The following is a 19,971-nucleotide window of genomic DNA, read 5'->3' as shown; positions in this document are numbered from 1 at the left end:
GAGTTTGTCTTGTAAGAGTCTGTCTATTTTTAAATTAAAATTAGGCAATGGTAAATCCAATATTTAAAACAAAATTAGCCTAATAGTGATTAGGTTAATTTCTTTGGCGACTAGTTTAATCCATTGAGTGACTACGCTTACTTTTATACTTCCTTAGTTTCTTTTTGCAACAGTTTGACTTTCACGCTTGCCAATGCATAATTTCAATCATCAATAAGTTTAAATACCGATAAATAAAAATTATAAAAAAATATATATTCGAAAAATATACATTCAGACGAATCTAACAAGATCCCACATGAATATGTTTTTCCTTAACTATAAATCACCAAACATAAACTAAAGTAGAGTTGGTGAATAGTGTAAAATTTAAACCGTTGCAAGTAAAAAGAAACGGAGAAATTTTAAAACTAGACAGTTTTTTTAAATAATTTTTGGTGAGGGAAATAAAGGACTACACAAAAAGGAAGTCATGGCATAATGAATGTAGATAACATAGCATAAGAGTGTAATAATGTTGATAGATTACAATTTTAATGTACTAGTAGGAGTAATCAAGATTTGTGGTGAAAATATGAGTAGATCTCATCTACTCATCTTGATAGAAAAAGGTAGGCACTAAGCAATTAGGCAAAGCAAGTGGTGATACTTTATGGAAAAAACCAAGCAGTAGCCTTTAGTCCTACATGCCTACAGTTAGTGGAATTACACAAATGTCTCCAGATGTGGTAGAACTGTAGAAGTGACAGATGAATTTAGCATAATACTCCTATCAGCTAGAGCCTAGAGGGATGCAAAAAACACTATAAGTTAGAGGGCACCTTGCCCACTATTAGATACAATGTTGTAACTTTAGCATATTAACAAAAAAAAAAAAAGAGGTTGACAATGGTTGGTGTCTCTCCAACTAGCTCTTCACACTCTCTCTTCTATCCTCTCTCTTCAAGCTACTCTCAAGAGCCATGTCTAAAAACACCCAACAACAATAAAACCCTTTAAAGAGCTCTCCATTCAACTTTTCATTATTTTGTGGTCCCCATGTCAATAAATGAACCTCATTTCATATTATAATCAAAGTTATATAAATTAAGTTATTCATGTAAATTAAATACTCCCTCCGTCCCATAATATAGTGCTTGTTTCTTTTTTCACGGTCTCCAAAACGTAACTTTGACCTTTAATATCTTCAATTCCTTATTAATAAAAAATATAAAAAGTTGATATTATGAAACTACACATTGAGACGAATCTAACAAGATCCTACATGAATATGTTTGTTTATTTATACAAATGAGAATATTCGGTCAAAGATTTTAAAATTTGACCACCAAAAATGAAATAGGCACTATATTATGGGACGGAGGGAGTATAATTACAAATTAATCTTTTTCATAATTTAAGCAAAGTAGAATTTTTAAAAAATAATATAATTATGAGTGCTAATATTTAATTTTCATAAATTTGGCATGGAATGAAGAATTAACCTACAACATGAAAAACTAATTTTTAAATATCCAATATTAGGCTCATTTTATAGATAAAGGAAAATTATACTTGTTGGCATAATAATTATTACCATCTTTTTTTTAATTTTTATAGAAAAGATCATTAAATGGTTGCATGAAGAAAAAAGAATTGAAGTAATTACAATAAAAAGTGGGTCCCACACATTGGAGAGTCATCTCTCCATCAACCCAAATGGTATCTCCCCCAAGAGCCCTTTGGCAAAGTGTCTCCATGGAGAGACACCCAAGACACACCTAAGAGCCCCATTGTTGGGTAAGAGGTGGCTCTCCATTTTCTCTCTCCTTGGAGAGCTAGTTGGAGAGCTAGTTGGAGAGCCCCATTGTACATACTAATAACAAGTATATAAGATACACAAACAAGTGTAGATGTAGATGTATAAATAACAAGTGTTTTAAACATCCAAAAATGAGTTTTCATAAATATAAAGTTGCACTTTTGGGGTGGGGGGTGGGGGGGAAGCTGGCGAAAATGCACAAAGCGAGGCAAGTTTTACTATTTGGCAAAAATCACAGTCTTACTTTTTCACAAAAGCTACACTTAATTCACACCAACGAAGATTGTTTTGTAAGTAACAAGTGTTTCAAATACATACACATGATTATTTTATCAATAACAAGTGTTTTTGATACACAAACATGAGTTTATAAATTACAAATTGTCCATGATAGTGCTAATAGCGTCGTATCATCCCTCCTCAATACTCCTAAGGCCTAGCTTCAAGATTAAACACAATTACAATCTAACAAGAGAATTTTATTTTTCTTATCCTTAATTCAACAATTCTATAAAACTCTACTTCTTTGTTTTGATTTGCATATTAATATTGGAGATTATACAGTACATTCAAGGCTATTCGTTTTGTTTTACATTTTTCACGTTTTGCTCATTATAGTTTACAGCATGGTGTACAATATAAATTTCAAGTTTTATATAGAGATGTTTTGTAGCTTTCTTAACTAAATGTGTGAAAGTTAGATGTAACGATCCAATCTCTTAAATTTAGATAAATGATTAATGTTATTCTACAAGATAGATAGTGTTGTGTCTAGTCGTATTCTTTCTGTTAAAAGTATAGTTGGGGATTTTGGTCCAACCTAACTCAATTATACCCCAATTATAAGTTTATAACACTCATTATTGGTTTGCTTGTGGTTTTTGTGTTTGATACAACGTTAATCAAGATTTGTCATGGTTGTAATTAACACATTAAGTAATCTACTTCAAGTCTTCAATGATGATACTTACCTAACCTAAACAAGGTTAGTCATATAAATTCTAAGATCTAGATCAAAATCTTATCTTAGCTTCCGTTACATTACAAAATAAACCAAAAATTTTAATTCTCAATCTGCTAAATACAAAAACTCTTCAAAGTTTTTTTTATTGTTCATATTGTATATGGTCATAGTTCTAATTTTAACCTTCTTTGACGATTCACATGTAAAAAAAAATACTATTCTAAAATAAAAAGAACGTTTGATTTATAAATTAGATAGGGCAAGTATGGATGATATTATAGTGCTATTAGCATCACCTCCGATCTCAAAGGTCTTATGATTGAGTCTCACCCCTTTTACAAATGATTCCTAAATTCCACATACTTGCAACAAACTCTAACTTGCCCTAAAAAAACAGAAAACAAACTTGATGGGGTGAACTATTGTTTAGAAATAGAATAAGAAAACAAAAGATCACATAATACATAATAACTAGTCATTCGTCCTGGGCTATGCCCCGGATAAGGAAAATTTTCATTTATTAATATTATACTTTAAGATGATAACACTCAATGTTATTTGGTCGAGTGGTTAAGACTTTCATATATGTTCTTGAGGTTTCGGTATCAAATCTTATAGTATGCAATTTCTAATTTTTTTTATTGTCCTTTTTTACATGGAGCAAAAGGACCTTAGGGAGAGTGTCACGTGACACCGTTTCTTATTTATGTACGCCTTTTAATATATTTGTATATATAGATAGATATAATCGTATCCAAATCCATTGGCCTTTAATAGAATATGACCCATTGATACAAGTATACAACCCTATTCACAAGCTCTTGTTCCTTTTGCACCAAACAAATTTACACAAAACCTTTTGTTTCTTTCCCCTCACATTTTCATTTTTATAAAATGTCTCAAATTCTCAATCATTAGTTTTTTTCAAATTAAAAAACACCACGTCGTGGGAATTTTTTGGACTCATACAAACAACAACATCACACCTTCCTTTTCGTCTTCTTTCCAACACTCACTTACATGTTTTTCAAATTTTGACTTCCCTCTATCACACGTCGTCGTTTTATCCCCCACCATCTCCTCTTCAAAACTCTCCCTTTTACTTTAATTCTCTCTCCTCAAAAAAAAAAAAATACCCCCAAAAAATGAAAACAATCTTCTTCTTCCTCTTAATTTTCTCTCCTCTCTTAGTTAACACAACAACCTCTGACTCGCTCACTTTCATCCGAGCCAACTCAACGATTCACAGCCCGAACCTAACTTTTGAACTAGGTTTCTTCACTCCGAACCTAGAAGTAGGTAACATTTACTTAGGAATATGGTACGGGTCTCTTCCGACCCGAACTTATATTTGGGTATGCAACCGTCATACTCCATTAAAAGACCTTTCTTCAGCTTCACTTTCTCTCTCCTTTGACCAACTTACAGTCTCTGACTCTGTTAACTTCGTTGTTTGGCGTTCTGACAACCTCGTACCTGCTTCCCACCTCCGTCTACTGGACTCAGGCAACCTCGTACTTCTCTCTCCTGATAACGACGTCGTTTGGCAGAGCTTTGACCATCCTACCGACACGTGGCTACCTGGTATGAACTTGACTTTGAGAAGCTCCTTAACTTCGTGGAAGTCATTGTGGGACCCTTCACCTGGGAGGTATTCTCTGCGGTTGAGTCCACCGGAGTACGGTGAGATTGAGCTTGTTTATAACAATACGGTGTCGTATTGGATTACAGGGAACTGGACTGGTACTTCCTTCTCGAATGTTCCGGAGATGACGGTTATGTACATTTACAGGTTTTATTTTAATGGTGCTTTTAGTCAAAACGCGTCGTTTGGGTTCTCGGAGGTTGCGCCGGCGGCGGCGGACGGTGGGCCCCTTCCGCTTACTAGGTTTCAGGTGGTCCCCTCTGGTGAGCTCCGGCAGTACACGTGGTCCCCGCAGACGGAGTATTGGAACTCCTTCTGGGCCCGGCCCGAGGCCCAGTGTAGGGCCTACGGGCTATGCGGCCCGAACGGGGTTTGCTACGGCGAGGGGTTGAGGGTGTGCGGGTGCCCGCCGGGTTTTGGGCCGGCGGATGGGTTTGGGTGGGGTTTGAAGGATTACTCGGGCGGGTGCCGGAGATTAGGAGAGAGTGTGTGTGGGGAGGATGATGGGTTTGTGGAGGTGGGGAGTATGAGTTTCGAAGGGGCGAAAGCGGTGTCGATTCGAGGTGTGGTGAGTAAGGGTGAGTGTGAGAAGGGTTGTTTGGGTTTAGGTAATTGTTCTTGTGTTGGGGTGGTTTACAATGAGAGGATTAATTTGTGCAAGTATGTATATGGGAGTTTGATTAATTTGAGGAATTTGACTGCTGATAATACTATGGGTGGTGAAGATGAGGTATTGTATCTTAGAGTAGGGAAAAATGGGTTGAAAAAGAAGGGTTTGAGTAGTAAGATGGTGGTTTTGATTTGTGTGGTTTTTGGGTTATTGGCAATTTCAGTGATTGTGTGTTTGGTTTTATGGGTTGTAAGAAAGGAATTAAGGAGGAGGAGATTAGAGGAAGAAGAGGCAGTTTTAGCTGCAACTCATTTGAAGGTGTTCTCGTATAAGGAGCTTCATGGGGCGACCCGTGGATTCTCCGAGAAGTTGGGGCATGGTGGGTTTGGAACTGTGTTTCGTGGCACATTGTCGGATTCGTCTCATGTGGCGGTCAAACGGCTTGAGCGACCGGGTAGTGGTGGGGAGAAGGAGTTCCGGGCTGAGGTTTGCACTATTGGGAATGTTCAGCATGTGAATTTGGTTAGATTAAGGGGGTTTTGCTCTGAGAATTCTCATAGGCTGTTAGTTTATGAGTACATGCATAATGGTCCTTTAAGTGGATATTTGAAGAAAGATGGCCAGAATATGAGTTGGGATGTTAGATTTAGGGTGGCAATTGGGACTGCGAAAGCCTTGGCTTATTTACATGAAGAATGTAGACAATGTATTATTCATTGTGACATCAAGCCTGAGAATATCCTCCTTGATTCGGATTATACTGCAAAAGTTTCGGATTTTGGGCTTGCAAAGTTAATAGGCCGCGATTTTAGTAGGGTATTAGCAACAATGAGGGGAACTTGGGGGTATGTTGCTCCGGAATGGATTTCTGGAGTGGCAATTACTAACAAGGCAGATGTTTATAGCTATGGAATGACAATGTTGGAGCTTATTGGGGGTAGAAGAAATGTGGAAGCACCGCCTCCCTCACCACCTAATAATGGTGGGTTTGATGGGACCCACGGCAGTGGTGGAACCCGTGGTACTGGTGATACAGGTAGTGGTGATAAGTGGTTCTTCCCACCTTGGGCAGCTCGGAGAATAATCGAGGGAAACATGGGAGAGGTGGTAGATCAGAGGCTTGGTGTGGCATATGATAGAGTGGAGGCAGAGAGGCTAGGGATGGTGGCTGTGTGGTGCATACAAGACGAGGAGGGGGCAAGGCCGTCAATGGGAATGGTGGTGAAGATGTTAGAAGGGGTAGTAGAAGTTGGTGTTCCGCCACCTCCTAAACTTCTTCAAGCTTTGGTTGCTGAGAACTCTTTTGTTGCGGCTGAAACTGAGAACTCTTTTGGTGGATTTGGTCCTGATGATAATAGCATTAGAGTTTCTGTAGATTCTGTATCATCTCATTCTTCTAGCAAAGCTGCTTCATTTGTTACAAATGCAAGTGTATAATTTGTTTTACAGATGTGTGATCTAAAGAAATTAATGCAACAAGTTACCAGGGTATCATTTCAGATATCACATAATCACAGTGCTCAAGTATGTGTAATTGTGTACACCATACTTGCAATTATATGCATAATATTTGCTACATTACATCTACATTCCTCCATGGCTCCATCTACGATATTACAACCTTCTATTGCTAAACCAGGTACACGCGGTCATTTGGATCATGTTCGGTTCAAGATAATTCGACTCAAGTCATAGGTACGAGTGAAGATAATATGTGGTTCTGTTTCAACCTTCGAGACTAGGTGAGTGATTCAGTTCAGATAAATTAAGTACGAGTCTGTTGTGTCGAGACTCAAACAAGATACAGGCATTCTTTTCTCTATCTCAATGGCAAGAATCTTCAATGTTGTAACACTCCATTGTAGAAAAGAAAGAGCACACACATGGGCAACAAAAACACACTGATTCAGCAATAATCATACCTTTTGCTCCTTTCCACCATATGAAAAGAGGGATAAAAAGCAACAGGAGCATCATTATAATTCTTCAACCTTTTGTTTTTCTGGGTCCATACTCTCATATGATGCCCACAATCTGAATATTTATAATTTACTGTTTTCATTGCCAAAAAAATTAAAAAAAATACTCCCTCCGTTTAAAAATAGCTGCACCATTTGCATGATGTTTACTATTCTCATGTTACACTTTGATTATCTTTGGTAATTTATATTTTATGGAAAAACATAATTATATGGAATTTTATTAGATTTGTCTCAATATATATTTTTTTAATATTAACATTTTATAATTTTTACTTATTGATCTTAATATTTAAAACCATACGTCAACAAACATGAAATGGTGTAACTATTTCTAAACGAGAGGTTAAGTTTCACTTCCATTTTTGAGTGAGAAGTTAATAGACTTTTTAAGATTCGTCAATTCTTCCTTTGATGTCCTCCTGTTGCCAGAGATTTTTTAAGAAAGACTTTTCAACTTTATTTATCTTACTAAAAACCTGTCACTAAAGTCTTCTTTTCACACTTGTTGACCAAGAACATCCCTAATCTGTCTTAAATAAATGGAGTTATATGTATGGCAGTATGAGATCTGGACTTTGCTTTAATTTTATTTGAACATTGAGGTCTGTTTTTTTTATGATTAAAGGTCTTAGAGTCTTGAGAACAATGACAAATTCTTGCGTTAAAGATCTAACCATATTTGCATTAGATACGTGAGTCCCAGCTGGATCATTATGGTCACTCTAATATTTTACTTCATTGTGTTTATGCGTTACTTCATATCTACCGCCAAACAAACCCGGCCCGATTCTAATTCCAGGTCGAAAATCATAACACAAACCCGACTTTATCGATTTCGGATTGACCAGAAACCAATCCAAAATTACGTCAAATGAAATTCAACTATACACGCTAAGTTATGAAAGTATGGGTGAATGACCTGAAATGAGATAGGTTGTATGAGTTATGAAAGTCTAGGTTAATTTTAAGTTGACCCGGCATGAAAATAATCAGACTTTTAAGACAGGTTATTCGGGTTATTTTCAGGTTCAAAAGTCAACCTGAACCTAACCCATTATATTTCAGGTCGGGTTGGGTCAATCTATTTTTTATTTCAGGTCGAAAATCTCAACCAAACTCGGAATTTATAGGTCAGTTTCAGGCCGAGTTATCGAGTTGGGTCAACTTTTGCCAATCTTACTAATAGCTAACTAAGTCAATTTATGAAGTCAATCGAGTTGATCAAGTAATAATTTTTTAATCTTTTTATGTAGTACTATGACTGTTTTTTGTGCAAATAAATTTGATCTTAATTGTGTCCTGACAAAAAAATATAACCAAATTTAGTCACCCCACATCTTATTAAAACTCATTTACTAATAATCAATCTATGTGGTCATATACCACATTTAATTTACCATTAATCTACCGTGTATCCATTAACATACTTCTACTACAATAAATTCTATACGAATGTTATGAACCACAATTCAGAAACATGCTTTCATTTATTTTGTTTTAGAAACGTTCCAGACTTAGATCTTTATTTATACCTATAGATATAAACTACAGTAATAAAAGAAGGAAAAACTGAAATAAGTTTTAGCTAACACCTAAATGTCAGACATTTATATAATTATAGATGACACAATTACCATCTCAACCTACTTTTAATCGTGCTTTAAGTGTTCACATTATTATATTTGTACCTTTTAATTGTTGAGTTTTCCTTAATATATTTCAATGGGAAAAGGGAAAAAATGCATATTAAGTTCGGAAAATCCGAACCAACCCGGGGTAACGCCTGGATCTAAATAGTAAATACTAGTTTAAATACCAATAAAACGTCTCTACCTTATGCAGGCATATGGTATTTTTGACCCTAGAAAATAATCAGTACGTTAATTTATTTCATAAGTTTTCTTTATATTAATGCTAACCCTTCAAAAACTTATGCTATAATCCAGGAGTGCATGAAAAATAATAGTTTCCTAAGTCTAAGGAATCATTGTTAATTTGCCTCTTTTCACCCAATCTTACTATTGTTGGAATACATATATATAGGAAACTATCAACCGTTCCTTTTCTTTTGATGGTGTAGAACAAGGAAAACAACAACATCAACAAGAAGAGAAGAAAAACACACACACAAAAAATAAAGACAGATTATGAAATGAAATAGATAGAATAATAAACATACATACATACATTTATTCTATGAAGTTGGTTGTTTTTGGATTAAAATCCTTATATCTTGAACAAGTTTTGAAGAAATTGAAGTTTGTTTTCTAAGAAGAGTTTATTAAAATACAAAGATAGACAAAATTGCTAAGGAATTAGAACTAGCTGCACAAAATGCAGGGGAGGCGGGCAATGACTATGCCTCCCCTTCCTATGCCGAGGAAGAGGTGGAAAATGTCGAGATGGAGGCACCGCTGATTGGTGATCCTTACGGCGGTGATAGTGAGCACATGGAGGAGCTCCATCCGGCACCATCAGGGGTGCTAATGGCGGGAGACGACGAGGGTGGTGGTGGTGGTGGTGATGGTGATTATCCTCCTATAAGAAACTTTGAAGATGCTAAGTGTATATGGTGGATAGAGTCTACAAAGTTATGGGTTATTGCAGGTCCTATTGCTTTCAATATTCTTTGTAATTATGGTATAAATTCTTTCACTAATATCTTTGTTGGACATATTGGTGATGTTGAGCTCTCAGCTGTGGCCGTTGCTCTTTCTGTTTTTGGAACTTTTGTCTTTGGTTTCATGGTGAGCTTTCTAATATTTCTTATTCTTTGATCCATCATCATATTGCATAATTTTCCTCCTCTTGGTTTTTGTTCTATATCTGGGGGATCGGGGTTATGCAACTATTGAATATTTTATGTGGTGCAACCAGTTACCTATATAATTAATCTTATAATCACAAAATCCTGTTTCAATTAATTCCGTGTAAGAACAGGATGCCCTTGCTCTTTCGGGTAGGGGAGGCTGGGGATATTTTAACAGTGTCACAAGAGTTGTGATGAGGATTATAGGATAAAGATGTGAACTTTAATCTCATAACCAAATCTTTGTGCTCTGATCACATATTTGGCTAATATTAAAATTGTTTTGGTGAATCCTACTAATTTGGCATTGTATTGTGAATCATAAATCCCATAACAGTTCTAGCTAGGAGTTGAAATATGGACCCAACCTTAAAACTATACATGCAAATATACTTTAGAATTGATCATGATTGGGCTGCCCGAAAAGTCTCTTTGGGCTTGACACATCAGGTTGGAAAAGAGGCAAAGACTAGTTGAGGACTTGAGGTTGTGCAGTCCAATGATCGAAATGGTCTAACCTTAAAAAAAAAAAAGGACAAACTAATTGGGCCAGGCAATTGTGTGGACCAAAGAAAGCTTGCCCAAACATCTTATAGTATTCATTAGTAAAATGCTATGTTACTTCGACACCCTCATTTGCCTCAAAAATCGCGTACACAATACAACACTTGGATACTCTTTCTGTAAAATGGCCGTGTATGAGTAATATAGGTAAAATGTAGGAAGTTTTTGTACTTTTTCTTTTTTGAAGAATAAGAGGCAGGGATATGAAGCCTGTTATTCATTTTGATTGATAGTTTTACACATAACACTTCTTATAAACTCATTCATTTATCTTCATTTTGGTAATATTGACATGTAACTGTTAAGTTCTTACAGTGCAAAGATATTTGATGATTTGGGTTGAGATGTATGAAGTAATGTAGTTTGTGATGACAACAAAATCCACAGTTAGGCATGGGAAGTGCACTAGAGACATTATGTGGGCAAGCATATGGAGCAGGACAAATACAAATGCTAGGAATCTACATGCAAAGATCTTGGCTAATCTTATTTGGGGCTTGCTTCGCGCTCTTACCTCTCTACTTAGGTGCTACCCCAATCCTTAAGCTCCTAGGACAAGAACCCGATATAGCTGAGCTTGCAGGGAAGTTCACCATACAATGTCTCCCACAGATGTTTTCACTTGCCATAAATTTTCCGACTCAGAAGTTTCTACAAGCACAAAGCAATGTCGCGATCATGGCATATGTTGGCTTTGTAGCTTTAATCATCCATGTCATAATGCTATACCTATTCATCGAGGTGTTTGGGTGGGCTACTATGGGTGCTGCTTTAGCCTACAATATCTCTGCTTGGGGGATTGCATTGGCTCAAGCAATTTATATCATGGGTTGGTGCAAGGATGCTTGGACCGGCTTCTCTTGGTTAGCTTTTCATGACCTCTGGCCTTTTGTTAGGCTTTCTATTGCTTCTGCTGTTATGATTTGCTTGGAGATTTGGTACTTTATGAGTATTATTGTTCTTACTGGCCACCTTCAAGATCCTGTCATTGCTGTGGGTTCCCTATCTATCTGGTATGTATCTTAACTATAAGTATCTACTAATCCTAATTCAGTTTTTGCATAGAGATCAAGTTCTGTTTTTAATTAAGCATCAAAACATCTAAAAACTAATTTAAGAGATTTAATTTAGCGAAGTTAGAAAGACTCTAGGAAGGCGCAAATTCTATCGTACACTCAAGTGTACCTAGCGGAAAAGGTACATTTGGCGGAAAAAGGTACATGTAGCTTGGGTGGATGGTAGAGTATCTGCCTTTCAGAGTAAAAAAACTAATCCCCTTGCACATTTACACACTTTCATATCATGCTTTCTTTCATTTACATGCCAGATATACTATTATGTATGCAAAAAGAGTTGATTATTATAACCAAATGTTTTCTTTTGCAGTATGAATGTAAATGGGTGGGAAGGCATGCTGTTCATAGGAATCAATGCAGCCATAGGGTAATTCCCCAAAATCCTATTCTCTATAAATTCATTTTAGCCAACTAACATGTAGTTTTACAACTACATGCATTCTTCTTGTTATAAAAGTATTACTCTTCACCTAATTTACATGAATTGAGAATATTTTAACTAATGAAATTGAATTTAAATTTTTAAGACTTGTTTTTAGTGATTGAAACATCATTGAAACTGATGTTTGTTCATTGGAACTAGTCTTTACTGATCTAACCAAAATCTTTACTGATAGAATCTGATATTTACTGATTCTTTTCAAGTTGGAATGAACAAGTCTGTACTCATTTCTATTATGAAACAATTTTTATGAGGAACTCTAAAACTGTTCTTAACTCTACAGTGTTCGAGTATCGAACGAGCTTGGATCAGGGCATCCAAGGGCTGCCAAGTACTCTGTGATCGTCATTGTCATGCAGTCCCTCTGCATAGGTCTCCTTCTAATGTGCACTGTCATGCTCACCAGGAACCACTTTGCTGTAGTCTTTACAGACAGCAAAGAAATGCAAAGAGCTGTTGCTCATTTAGCTTATCTTTTGGGCATTACCATGGTACTTAACAGTGTACAGCCAGTCATATCAGGTACATTCTGATCAAAATCTAGTCATCCAAAATCAAATCTAATTGATGATTATATGACAGCTTAACAAGTCTAAGTATATTTGTTTTGTTAATTAGGTGTTGCTGTTGGAGGAGGGTGGCAGGCCTTAGTTGCTTACATTAACTTGTTTTCCTACTATGTTATTGGACTACCTTTGGGATTTTTACTTGGTTACAAGACTTCCTTAGGTGTAGAGGTAAATGTTAACTCCTACCTATTTTCATATTCTTATCAAACCATTATTTTGTTCATTAACTACCTCTGTTTTACAATACATGCACCATTTCTCTCTTTTGGATGTTTTACAATACACGCACCAATTCTTTTTTGGGTTGTATCACAATATATTCTCTCCTTTAAAACATAATCACATGGGTTTGAAATGCAATCACATCCTTCTCGCCTCACCCTTAGTTATACCATATAGATATGGTGCATGTATTGTGAAACGGAAGTAATATATTTAATTATGCATAGTAAAAATCTATATATCAAATTGTTAATATTATAAAAGTATACATTAATACGAATTAAAGAAGACTTGACTATATTTTTTCTTATACGGTTGTGAAAGGATATGGGATAAGATTGGTAAATGAATAATGGTTATTGTACTGTGCAAATATGGCATGTATTTAGAAATAGAAAGTTGACTTGAAAATGTGCAAATTAGTAGGTGAACACGTCCCTATGATGAGAAAGATACGCACGATGAACATCAAGCACTAGGTTATGAACATAAAGGCCAATACCAATAAACATATACTAACAGAGATGTACATATGTTCATTTGGCTTGTTAGTCATGTACATGTGTTCATTTGACTTGTTATATTCATGTAAATTTGACTTCTTAGCCATGTAAATATATTCACCCCACTCACCATACGTACGTGTGCACCATCTATGGATTGATAAAAAATGCACAAGCTGATTTAAAATTGAAGTGATATGGCTTTTTGTAACACGATGCAGGGTATTTGGATAGGAATGATTTGTGGGACTAGTCTTCAGACATTTATCCTTGTCTACATAGTTTACAAAACAAACTGGTACAAAGAGGTGAGTTGCGAGTTTCAATATCTAAACTCCTACTATTACATTGTGCAAAAAATACTCAAAATTGGAACTTTAAAATGCTAAACTTACAGGTAGAGCAAGCTTCAGAGAGGATGAAAATATGGGGTGGACAAGTAGAAGAGCCACATGATGATACAAAGGCTTTGACCATGGTTGTAGTTTCATCTGAATCACCTAAATAGGCTTCATTTTTCTTTTTATTTAGATAGGAGATTTTCTTAATTTTTTTTGGTTTCTTTATTGCTTTTTAATCTCTTGAGTATGTAGAACTTTTCTCTCTTTTCCTCCCATTTTGGGATTTTTTAGTGAGCTCTGAGCCTATTTAGGATTAGAAAGGAATTTATTAGCAGTAGAACTCAGAATACAGAGATGTAGCAAATTATGGTCATTTGAATTAAGAAAATCAAGTATATCTATACAAATATATTAAAAGGCGTGTATGACAATGTATATACGTCACGTCACACCTCTGTTACTCCATTGGAATTGTTTAACGTGTACATAAGTCATGTCAATTAACAAAAGTAAAATTAGTTTGTAACAAAATTTGAATCCATGACCTTTTACTATTATACATTACACAATTACCATCTCAACCAACTTTTAATCATGCTTTAAGTGTCCACATTATTATATTTATATTTTTTAAATGTTGAGTTTTCCTTAACATATTTTAATACGAATTGAAAAAAATACATATCAAATTCGAAAAATAATACCAACTCAGAACAATGCCTGGAATCCTGGACCCAAATACTAGTTTACTCTCATAAAACGCCTCTAATCAATATCTTTTATCTTTCTTGGTTATAATGCAAAATTCTAAGCTCGTAAATAGAAAATAGGGTACTCTTATAATGGGAATTTGAGAAGAAAAAAAGAGGATAGAATCTCATTCCCATGACGCGTAGAATGTAATTAAGCAGTCGAGCGTAGCTTGTTGAATATATAAACGGAGGTATGTTTTTAAGGGCCCGTTCGGTATTACTGTGGTTTTCTGTTTTTTGGTTTTTTTGATTTTCAAAGTCATATGATATATGCCTATAATAAATAAAAAAATTAGTCAAAATTATTGGGAACATGATGATTTTGAAAACTGACAACTGAAAAGTGAAAACTACTTTTTCTGGTTTCCAATTGTTAGTTTTTAGTTTTCAAAAAAACTAAAAACTAAAAACAAAAAATGATAACGAACGGTCCCTAAATTAGTCACTCTATAATTATGCGAAAACCTTTAAGACCACTATGGGCAAAAGAAAGAAACTATTTGTGTACAATTTATGTTCTATAAAAGGCGATGGCCAATCTTTTCGATATCAAATTAAATAAAAATAAAGATCAAAGTAATAATAAAAGATGAGAGGAGGAGGGGAGTGGATCCAGATCCGACCCGTGGATCCGTTTTTTATAGTTTGAATATTTTAATTTTTAATTAGTAACTTAAGGCTACTTTTTACCTCATTCTCATACAAGATTGAATATTTTAAATGTTCGGATGTTGCTATATTTTAGTTTGGTGAATGTTATAATAATTATATCATTTAGTGATAAAATATTGGCAATTGTTTGTATAACTTTTTGGGGAAACAGTCAGATCCAGATCCGTAGAATTGTGGATCTAGTGGATCCAGATCTGGGTATTGCCTTTTGAGATCCGTAGGATCCGGTCCGGGTATGGGTTTAGGCTCAAAAAACGGATCTGGTTCCGGTTCCACTAAGAACCGGTCCAGATCCGGCTCGTTGTCATCCCTAATGAAGATGGCTTCTACTTAAAATAGGGTATTCCCCCACTAGGTGGGTGAAGTTTTAATAGTGGTTAAGCGCATCCTATAGAGAGGAGTCCCCCTCCATAGAACAATTACATCCATGTTTGAAATAAAAGACACTTATGACAAACAATGAAACAACACCCTGCAAAAACTGGTTTGCTAAACGACGCCCTACAATTTCTTACTAACGCCCTAAATACAATATTTTTATAATGTATTTATATACTTACCTAAAACCTCCTCCAATTTCAAAAGTTCACTTCCCGCTACACCACCACCACCACCATCTTCTTCTCCACGGCACCACCAACACCATCGTACCCCGACACACCACCATCACCATCTTCTTCTCCACGGCACCACCACCACCACACCTTCTTCTACACGGCACCACCACCACCACCTTCTTCTCCACGGCACCATAACCATCTTCTTTTCCACGGCACCACCACAACCATCGTACCCCAACACACCACCCCCCTTGTTCTCTTCTCTGTTTTTTTCGTTTAAAAAAAAATCAGAAAAAAGGGGGAGCCCACCAAGGACGCCTCCACCGGTGGTGGGGCATCCTTGGTGGGCGCCCCCTTTTTTTTGAAAGTTTTTTTTAAAAAAAAAAAAAGATAGGAGCGTCCTTGGCGGCACCTCACCATGTGGTGGAGCGCCTGCCAAGGACGCCTCCACCGGTGGTGGGGCGTCCTTGGTGGATGCCTTCCTTTTTAAAAAAAAAATTCAGATAAATGAAGAAAAAACAGAGAGAAGAAGGTGGTGGTATGTGAGGGGTAAGGTGGTGGAGGTGGTCTGTCGGGGGTAAGGTGGTGGTGGTGCTGCTGGTAGTGGTGCTGATGTGGCGGGAAGTAAACTTTTGAAATTGGAGGAGGGGTTAGGGAAGTGAGTTAAGGGGAGGAGAGAGAAAAGAAATGCAAAGTATATAAATACAGTATAAAAATACAGTATTTAGGGCGTTGATAAGAAATTCTAAGGCGTCATTTAGCAAAACCCTGCAAAAATACAAGTATATGACTCCAAAGTGCATGCAGGCACCACTAAACAATTAGAGCTTTCTGCCCTTACCTCCGACATCACCAAAATATCATTTAAGCATACATGACACGTATCAGCTTTGAACAAGTCTACAGCCACACTTTGAAATCTGATTTGCGATGAAATCCTTGCTTTGCAAGTGAGTCGGTAACAAAATTCGAGTGAGTGATTGAGATGTTTAATGCTTTCTTGCGAGCACTTCTGATGAAATTTAGGTAGAAGTTCATATTCCATGGCCCCCATTTTCGCCGTTACACCACATAGCGACTAGCCGAATCAGATTCAAGGAGAAGGGTCGAATCTTTTATGCTATCGACTGAATAGAGATTAATATTGCCGTGTGGATGACTAGAATCTCAACACAATTGATCTCAATAAATGGGATGGGAGAAGAGAAGAGACACATAAATTCTCCAAGATGATTGCCAAAGATGCCTCCAATTGTCGAGCTTGAACTGGACTTGCTAACAGATGCATCTACGTTCCATTTAAGGACGTTAGAATTCGGCGGAGACCATGGAACATATGAAGGCTTGAGAATGGGCAGTCCAACAGCATCGCCGCTACCAATCCAATCTAAGCAGTGTGGATTCCTTTGAATGTCCGTAGGAGAGTAGGGAAAGCCGTCATCACAATCGCTAATCCATCATCCCATTCTCAATAGAGTCAGATCTTGAAGATTTTTAAAAGTTGAGAATGATTTACCAAAAATTCAGAGATTTCTTCTTTGTAGTTCTACATATAATCTTATCTATAATTTTACTGTAAGCTATTAGAAGTGTTTCATGTACTATGTAATAGTATGTGAGGCATTGCTCATATTTAGAAACTAGTATATCGTTAAAACTTGTCCATATATAACCTCTAGAGTCTAGACTCTAGAGACGATAGTTATTAGGGAATTTAAGTCAAATATATACCCTACTATTTAACCCGGAATTAGTGACAAAATTACACTTTTTGAGTAATCGTCATTCTTATTTATAAGCTTCTTTAATTTAATCAATCTTAACCCACTTGCAGAAGATACATCTACTGTGTGGTGACGAAGACGGCATTTTCATTGTGGAAGTGGTAAACAGCCTGAAAGGGTATGATACTATGATCCCTCATACCTTTCACCTTTTGATTTTTTACTTTTTTCCTGAACAATGTCTCGGGTAAGTTACAATTATAAATATGTTATTATTTTTAAATTTCATAATTTATTTTGTTACTTTTCTTATTTTTTTCCATTAATAAATTGAAAAAATCACGTCACGACATGATAAATAAAAAGGTTTGAATTTGAAAACAATACCTTAAAAGTAATTGTGGTAAGAGAATATGACATCAATATTCTCTTGTAATAACGTAATAAGAGAGTTAGATATATATATATATATATATATATATATATATATATATATATATTTGTTTAAGTCTTTTTAGTTAATTATAATTATTACAAGACTTCATTCATATTTTATTTGAAACATTAGAGAACAAAATCATAGTGTATTGATGGTTAACCTCTTATTAAAGAATAGTGATCACACGCCTTTTAATATATTTATATAGATATTAATTTTACTATCTACTAAGTTATATCCAAATAATACTAAGTTAATTATATTAAGAAAAACCTAACCTCGCTAATAGAATTATTTTTATATTATGGATGTTGAATTGAGGAAATCTAATATTTATGTCCATTACCTCCGTATTTTTTTAGTTACACATTTATTTTTGTCGTACTATTCATCAATTAATTTTGTTAAACTATCTCGCATCATTATATAAGAAAAAAACATAGTCAAGTGGGATCTTGTTAAATTCCTCTCAATGCGACGATTACAAATATCAAATTTTTATAATTTTTACTTACACCAAATAAGAGATATTAACTTTCAAAAAAACGTCTCGACAAACGTAAAAAAACAATGATGCAACTAAAAAAATACATATGTAGTATAAGCCAAGAGGGGAGTTATGGTCCCATCTTGAAAAGACTTATATACTCTTAATTTCACAAAAAATAATAAAGAAAAGATTTTCTTAATTCTTTCCACATTATAAATATGGGTAAAGGAAAGTTATACATTACCAAAAACAAAATACATAGAATTGTGTAAAAAAAAAAAAACTCACAATTGAAAATATAAATTGATGACTAAATCAACTTTCAAACAATTATAAAAACAAAGATTTACGGAGATTCTTACTATCTAAACTTTCAGTTGCAATAACAATTTCAAATAGCGCAAAAGTCCTGGCCCAGATGGATTTGGTGGATACTTTTTTAGAGATGCTTGGCATATAATTGGTGAAGAGATCACTCAGGCAGTGCTTGATGTTATTCATTCAGGTAATCTTCTTACTGAATTGAATACAACTATGCTCACTCTTATACCTAAAGTGTCATGTCCTAAATCAGTAAGTGAATTTAGGCTAATAGCATGTTGTAATACATTGTATAAATGTATAACTAAGATGCTTTGCAATAGATTGAGTCAAATCCTCCCTGATATTATAGCTGAAAATCAAGGAGCATTTGTCAAGGATAGATTTATTGCTCATAATATTATGGTTTGTCAAGATTTGGTGAGACATTATGGAAGAAGGAATGTAAAGCCAAGTTGTATCATGAAATTGGACTTGAAGAAGGCCTATGACACAGTTGATTGGTGCTTCCTTGAAGATATGCTAAAGGCTTTGAAGTTTCCTGAAAAGTTTACTAGCTTAGTAATGAAGTTTGTGAGTACTCCAAAGTTTTCTATCATGGTAAATGGTTCACTGCATGGTTTTTTTTTGGCTCCAAGAGGGGTTTGAGACAGGGGGATCCTATGTCCCCCTTATTATTTGTGATATGCATGGATTACCTGACAAGAATATTGAGGACTTTGGATCATCATCCTAGGTTCTCTTATCATCCCAGATGCAAGCATATTAAATTATCTCACATGATTTTTGCTGATGATATAATTTTGTGTTGTGATGGAAAGTTCCCAGCTGTTTACACCATGCTTCAGACAGTCAAACTCTTTTCAGAGTCATCTGGTTTGCAGATTAGTGAGCAAAAATCAGAGTTTTACACAGCAGGGGTGGACACAGAGGTGATTGAAAGAATCAAGCTAGTGTCTGGCTTTAACCACAGTACTCTCCCATTTAAATATCTGGGAGTCCCAGTCTGCTCAAAGAAGATTTCAGTTAGTGAGTGTAATGGAATTATTGAGAAGATGAGTTTAAGGATAAAGGTTTGGAGTAGTAGAAATCTTTCCTACACTGCAAGGCTCAATCTTATTAATTCAGTGCTGATTAGCATTCACCAATATTGGGCTCAAATTTTTATAATACCTAGATATGTATTGAAGTAAATTGAGAAGGTGTGTAGGGCCTTTTTGTGGACTGGTAGCTGTTATAGTACTAGACCTGGTAATATTTCCTGGGATAAAGTATGCTCTCCAAAACAAGCAGGGGGTTTGGGATAAGGCATATTAGGATATGGAACAAGGCTGCACTAGCTAAGTATGTATGGGCAATAGTCACAAAACAAGACAATTTGTGGGTGAAGTGGGTCCATGGAGTCTATATTAAGGAAACTGATTGGTGGGATTATGAGCCTCCACAGGATTGCTGCTGGTACTGGAGGCAGGTCTGCAAAATAAA

The 19,971-nt window shown here is 35.6% G+C and overlaps 2 protein-coding genes across 2 annotated transcripts; both read left to right on the top strand.

The window, feature by feature from the left end:
* Positions 1–1,997: 1,997 nt before the first annotated feature.
* LOC104887188 (G-type lectin S-receptor-like serine/threonine-protein kinase SD2-2) lies at positions 1,998–6,523 on the top strand. The gene has a single exon (XM_010671786.4). It carries the CDS (start codon positions 3,911–3,913, stop codon positions 6,455–6,457), a length of 2,547 nt encoding a protein of 848 aa, XP_010670088.2. The 5' UTR covers positions 1,998–3,910; the 3' UTR covers positions 6,458–6,523.
* Positions 6,524–6,661: 138 nt separating this feature from the next.
* LOC104887192 (protein DETOXIFICATION 35) lies at positions 6,662–13,946 on the top strand. The gene is made up of 7 exons (XM_010671791.3): positions 6,662–9,749; positions 10,763–11,388; positions 11,762–11,818; positions 12,177–12,415; positions 12,512–12,630; positions 13,409–13,495; positions 13,585–13,946. Exons 1-7 carry the CDS (start codon positions 9,405–9,407, stop codon positions 13,693–13,695), a joined length of 1,584 nt encoding a protein of 527 aa, XP_010670093.2. The 5' UTR covers positions 6,662–9,404; the 3' UTR covers positions 13,696–13,946.
* Positions 13,947–19,971: the final 6,025 nt, after the last annotated feature.

Source organism: Beta vulgaris, chromosome 1 (assembly GCF_026745355.1).
Source record: "Beta vulgaris subsp. vulgaris cultivar EL10 chromosome 1, EL10.2, whole genome shotgun sequence".
NCBI lineage: Eukaryota > Viridiplantae > Streptophyta > Magnoliopsida > Caryophyllales > Amaranthaceae > Beta > Beta vulgaris.
This window is presented reverse-complemented; position numbering and strand designations above follow the sequence as displayed.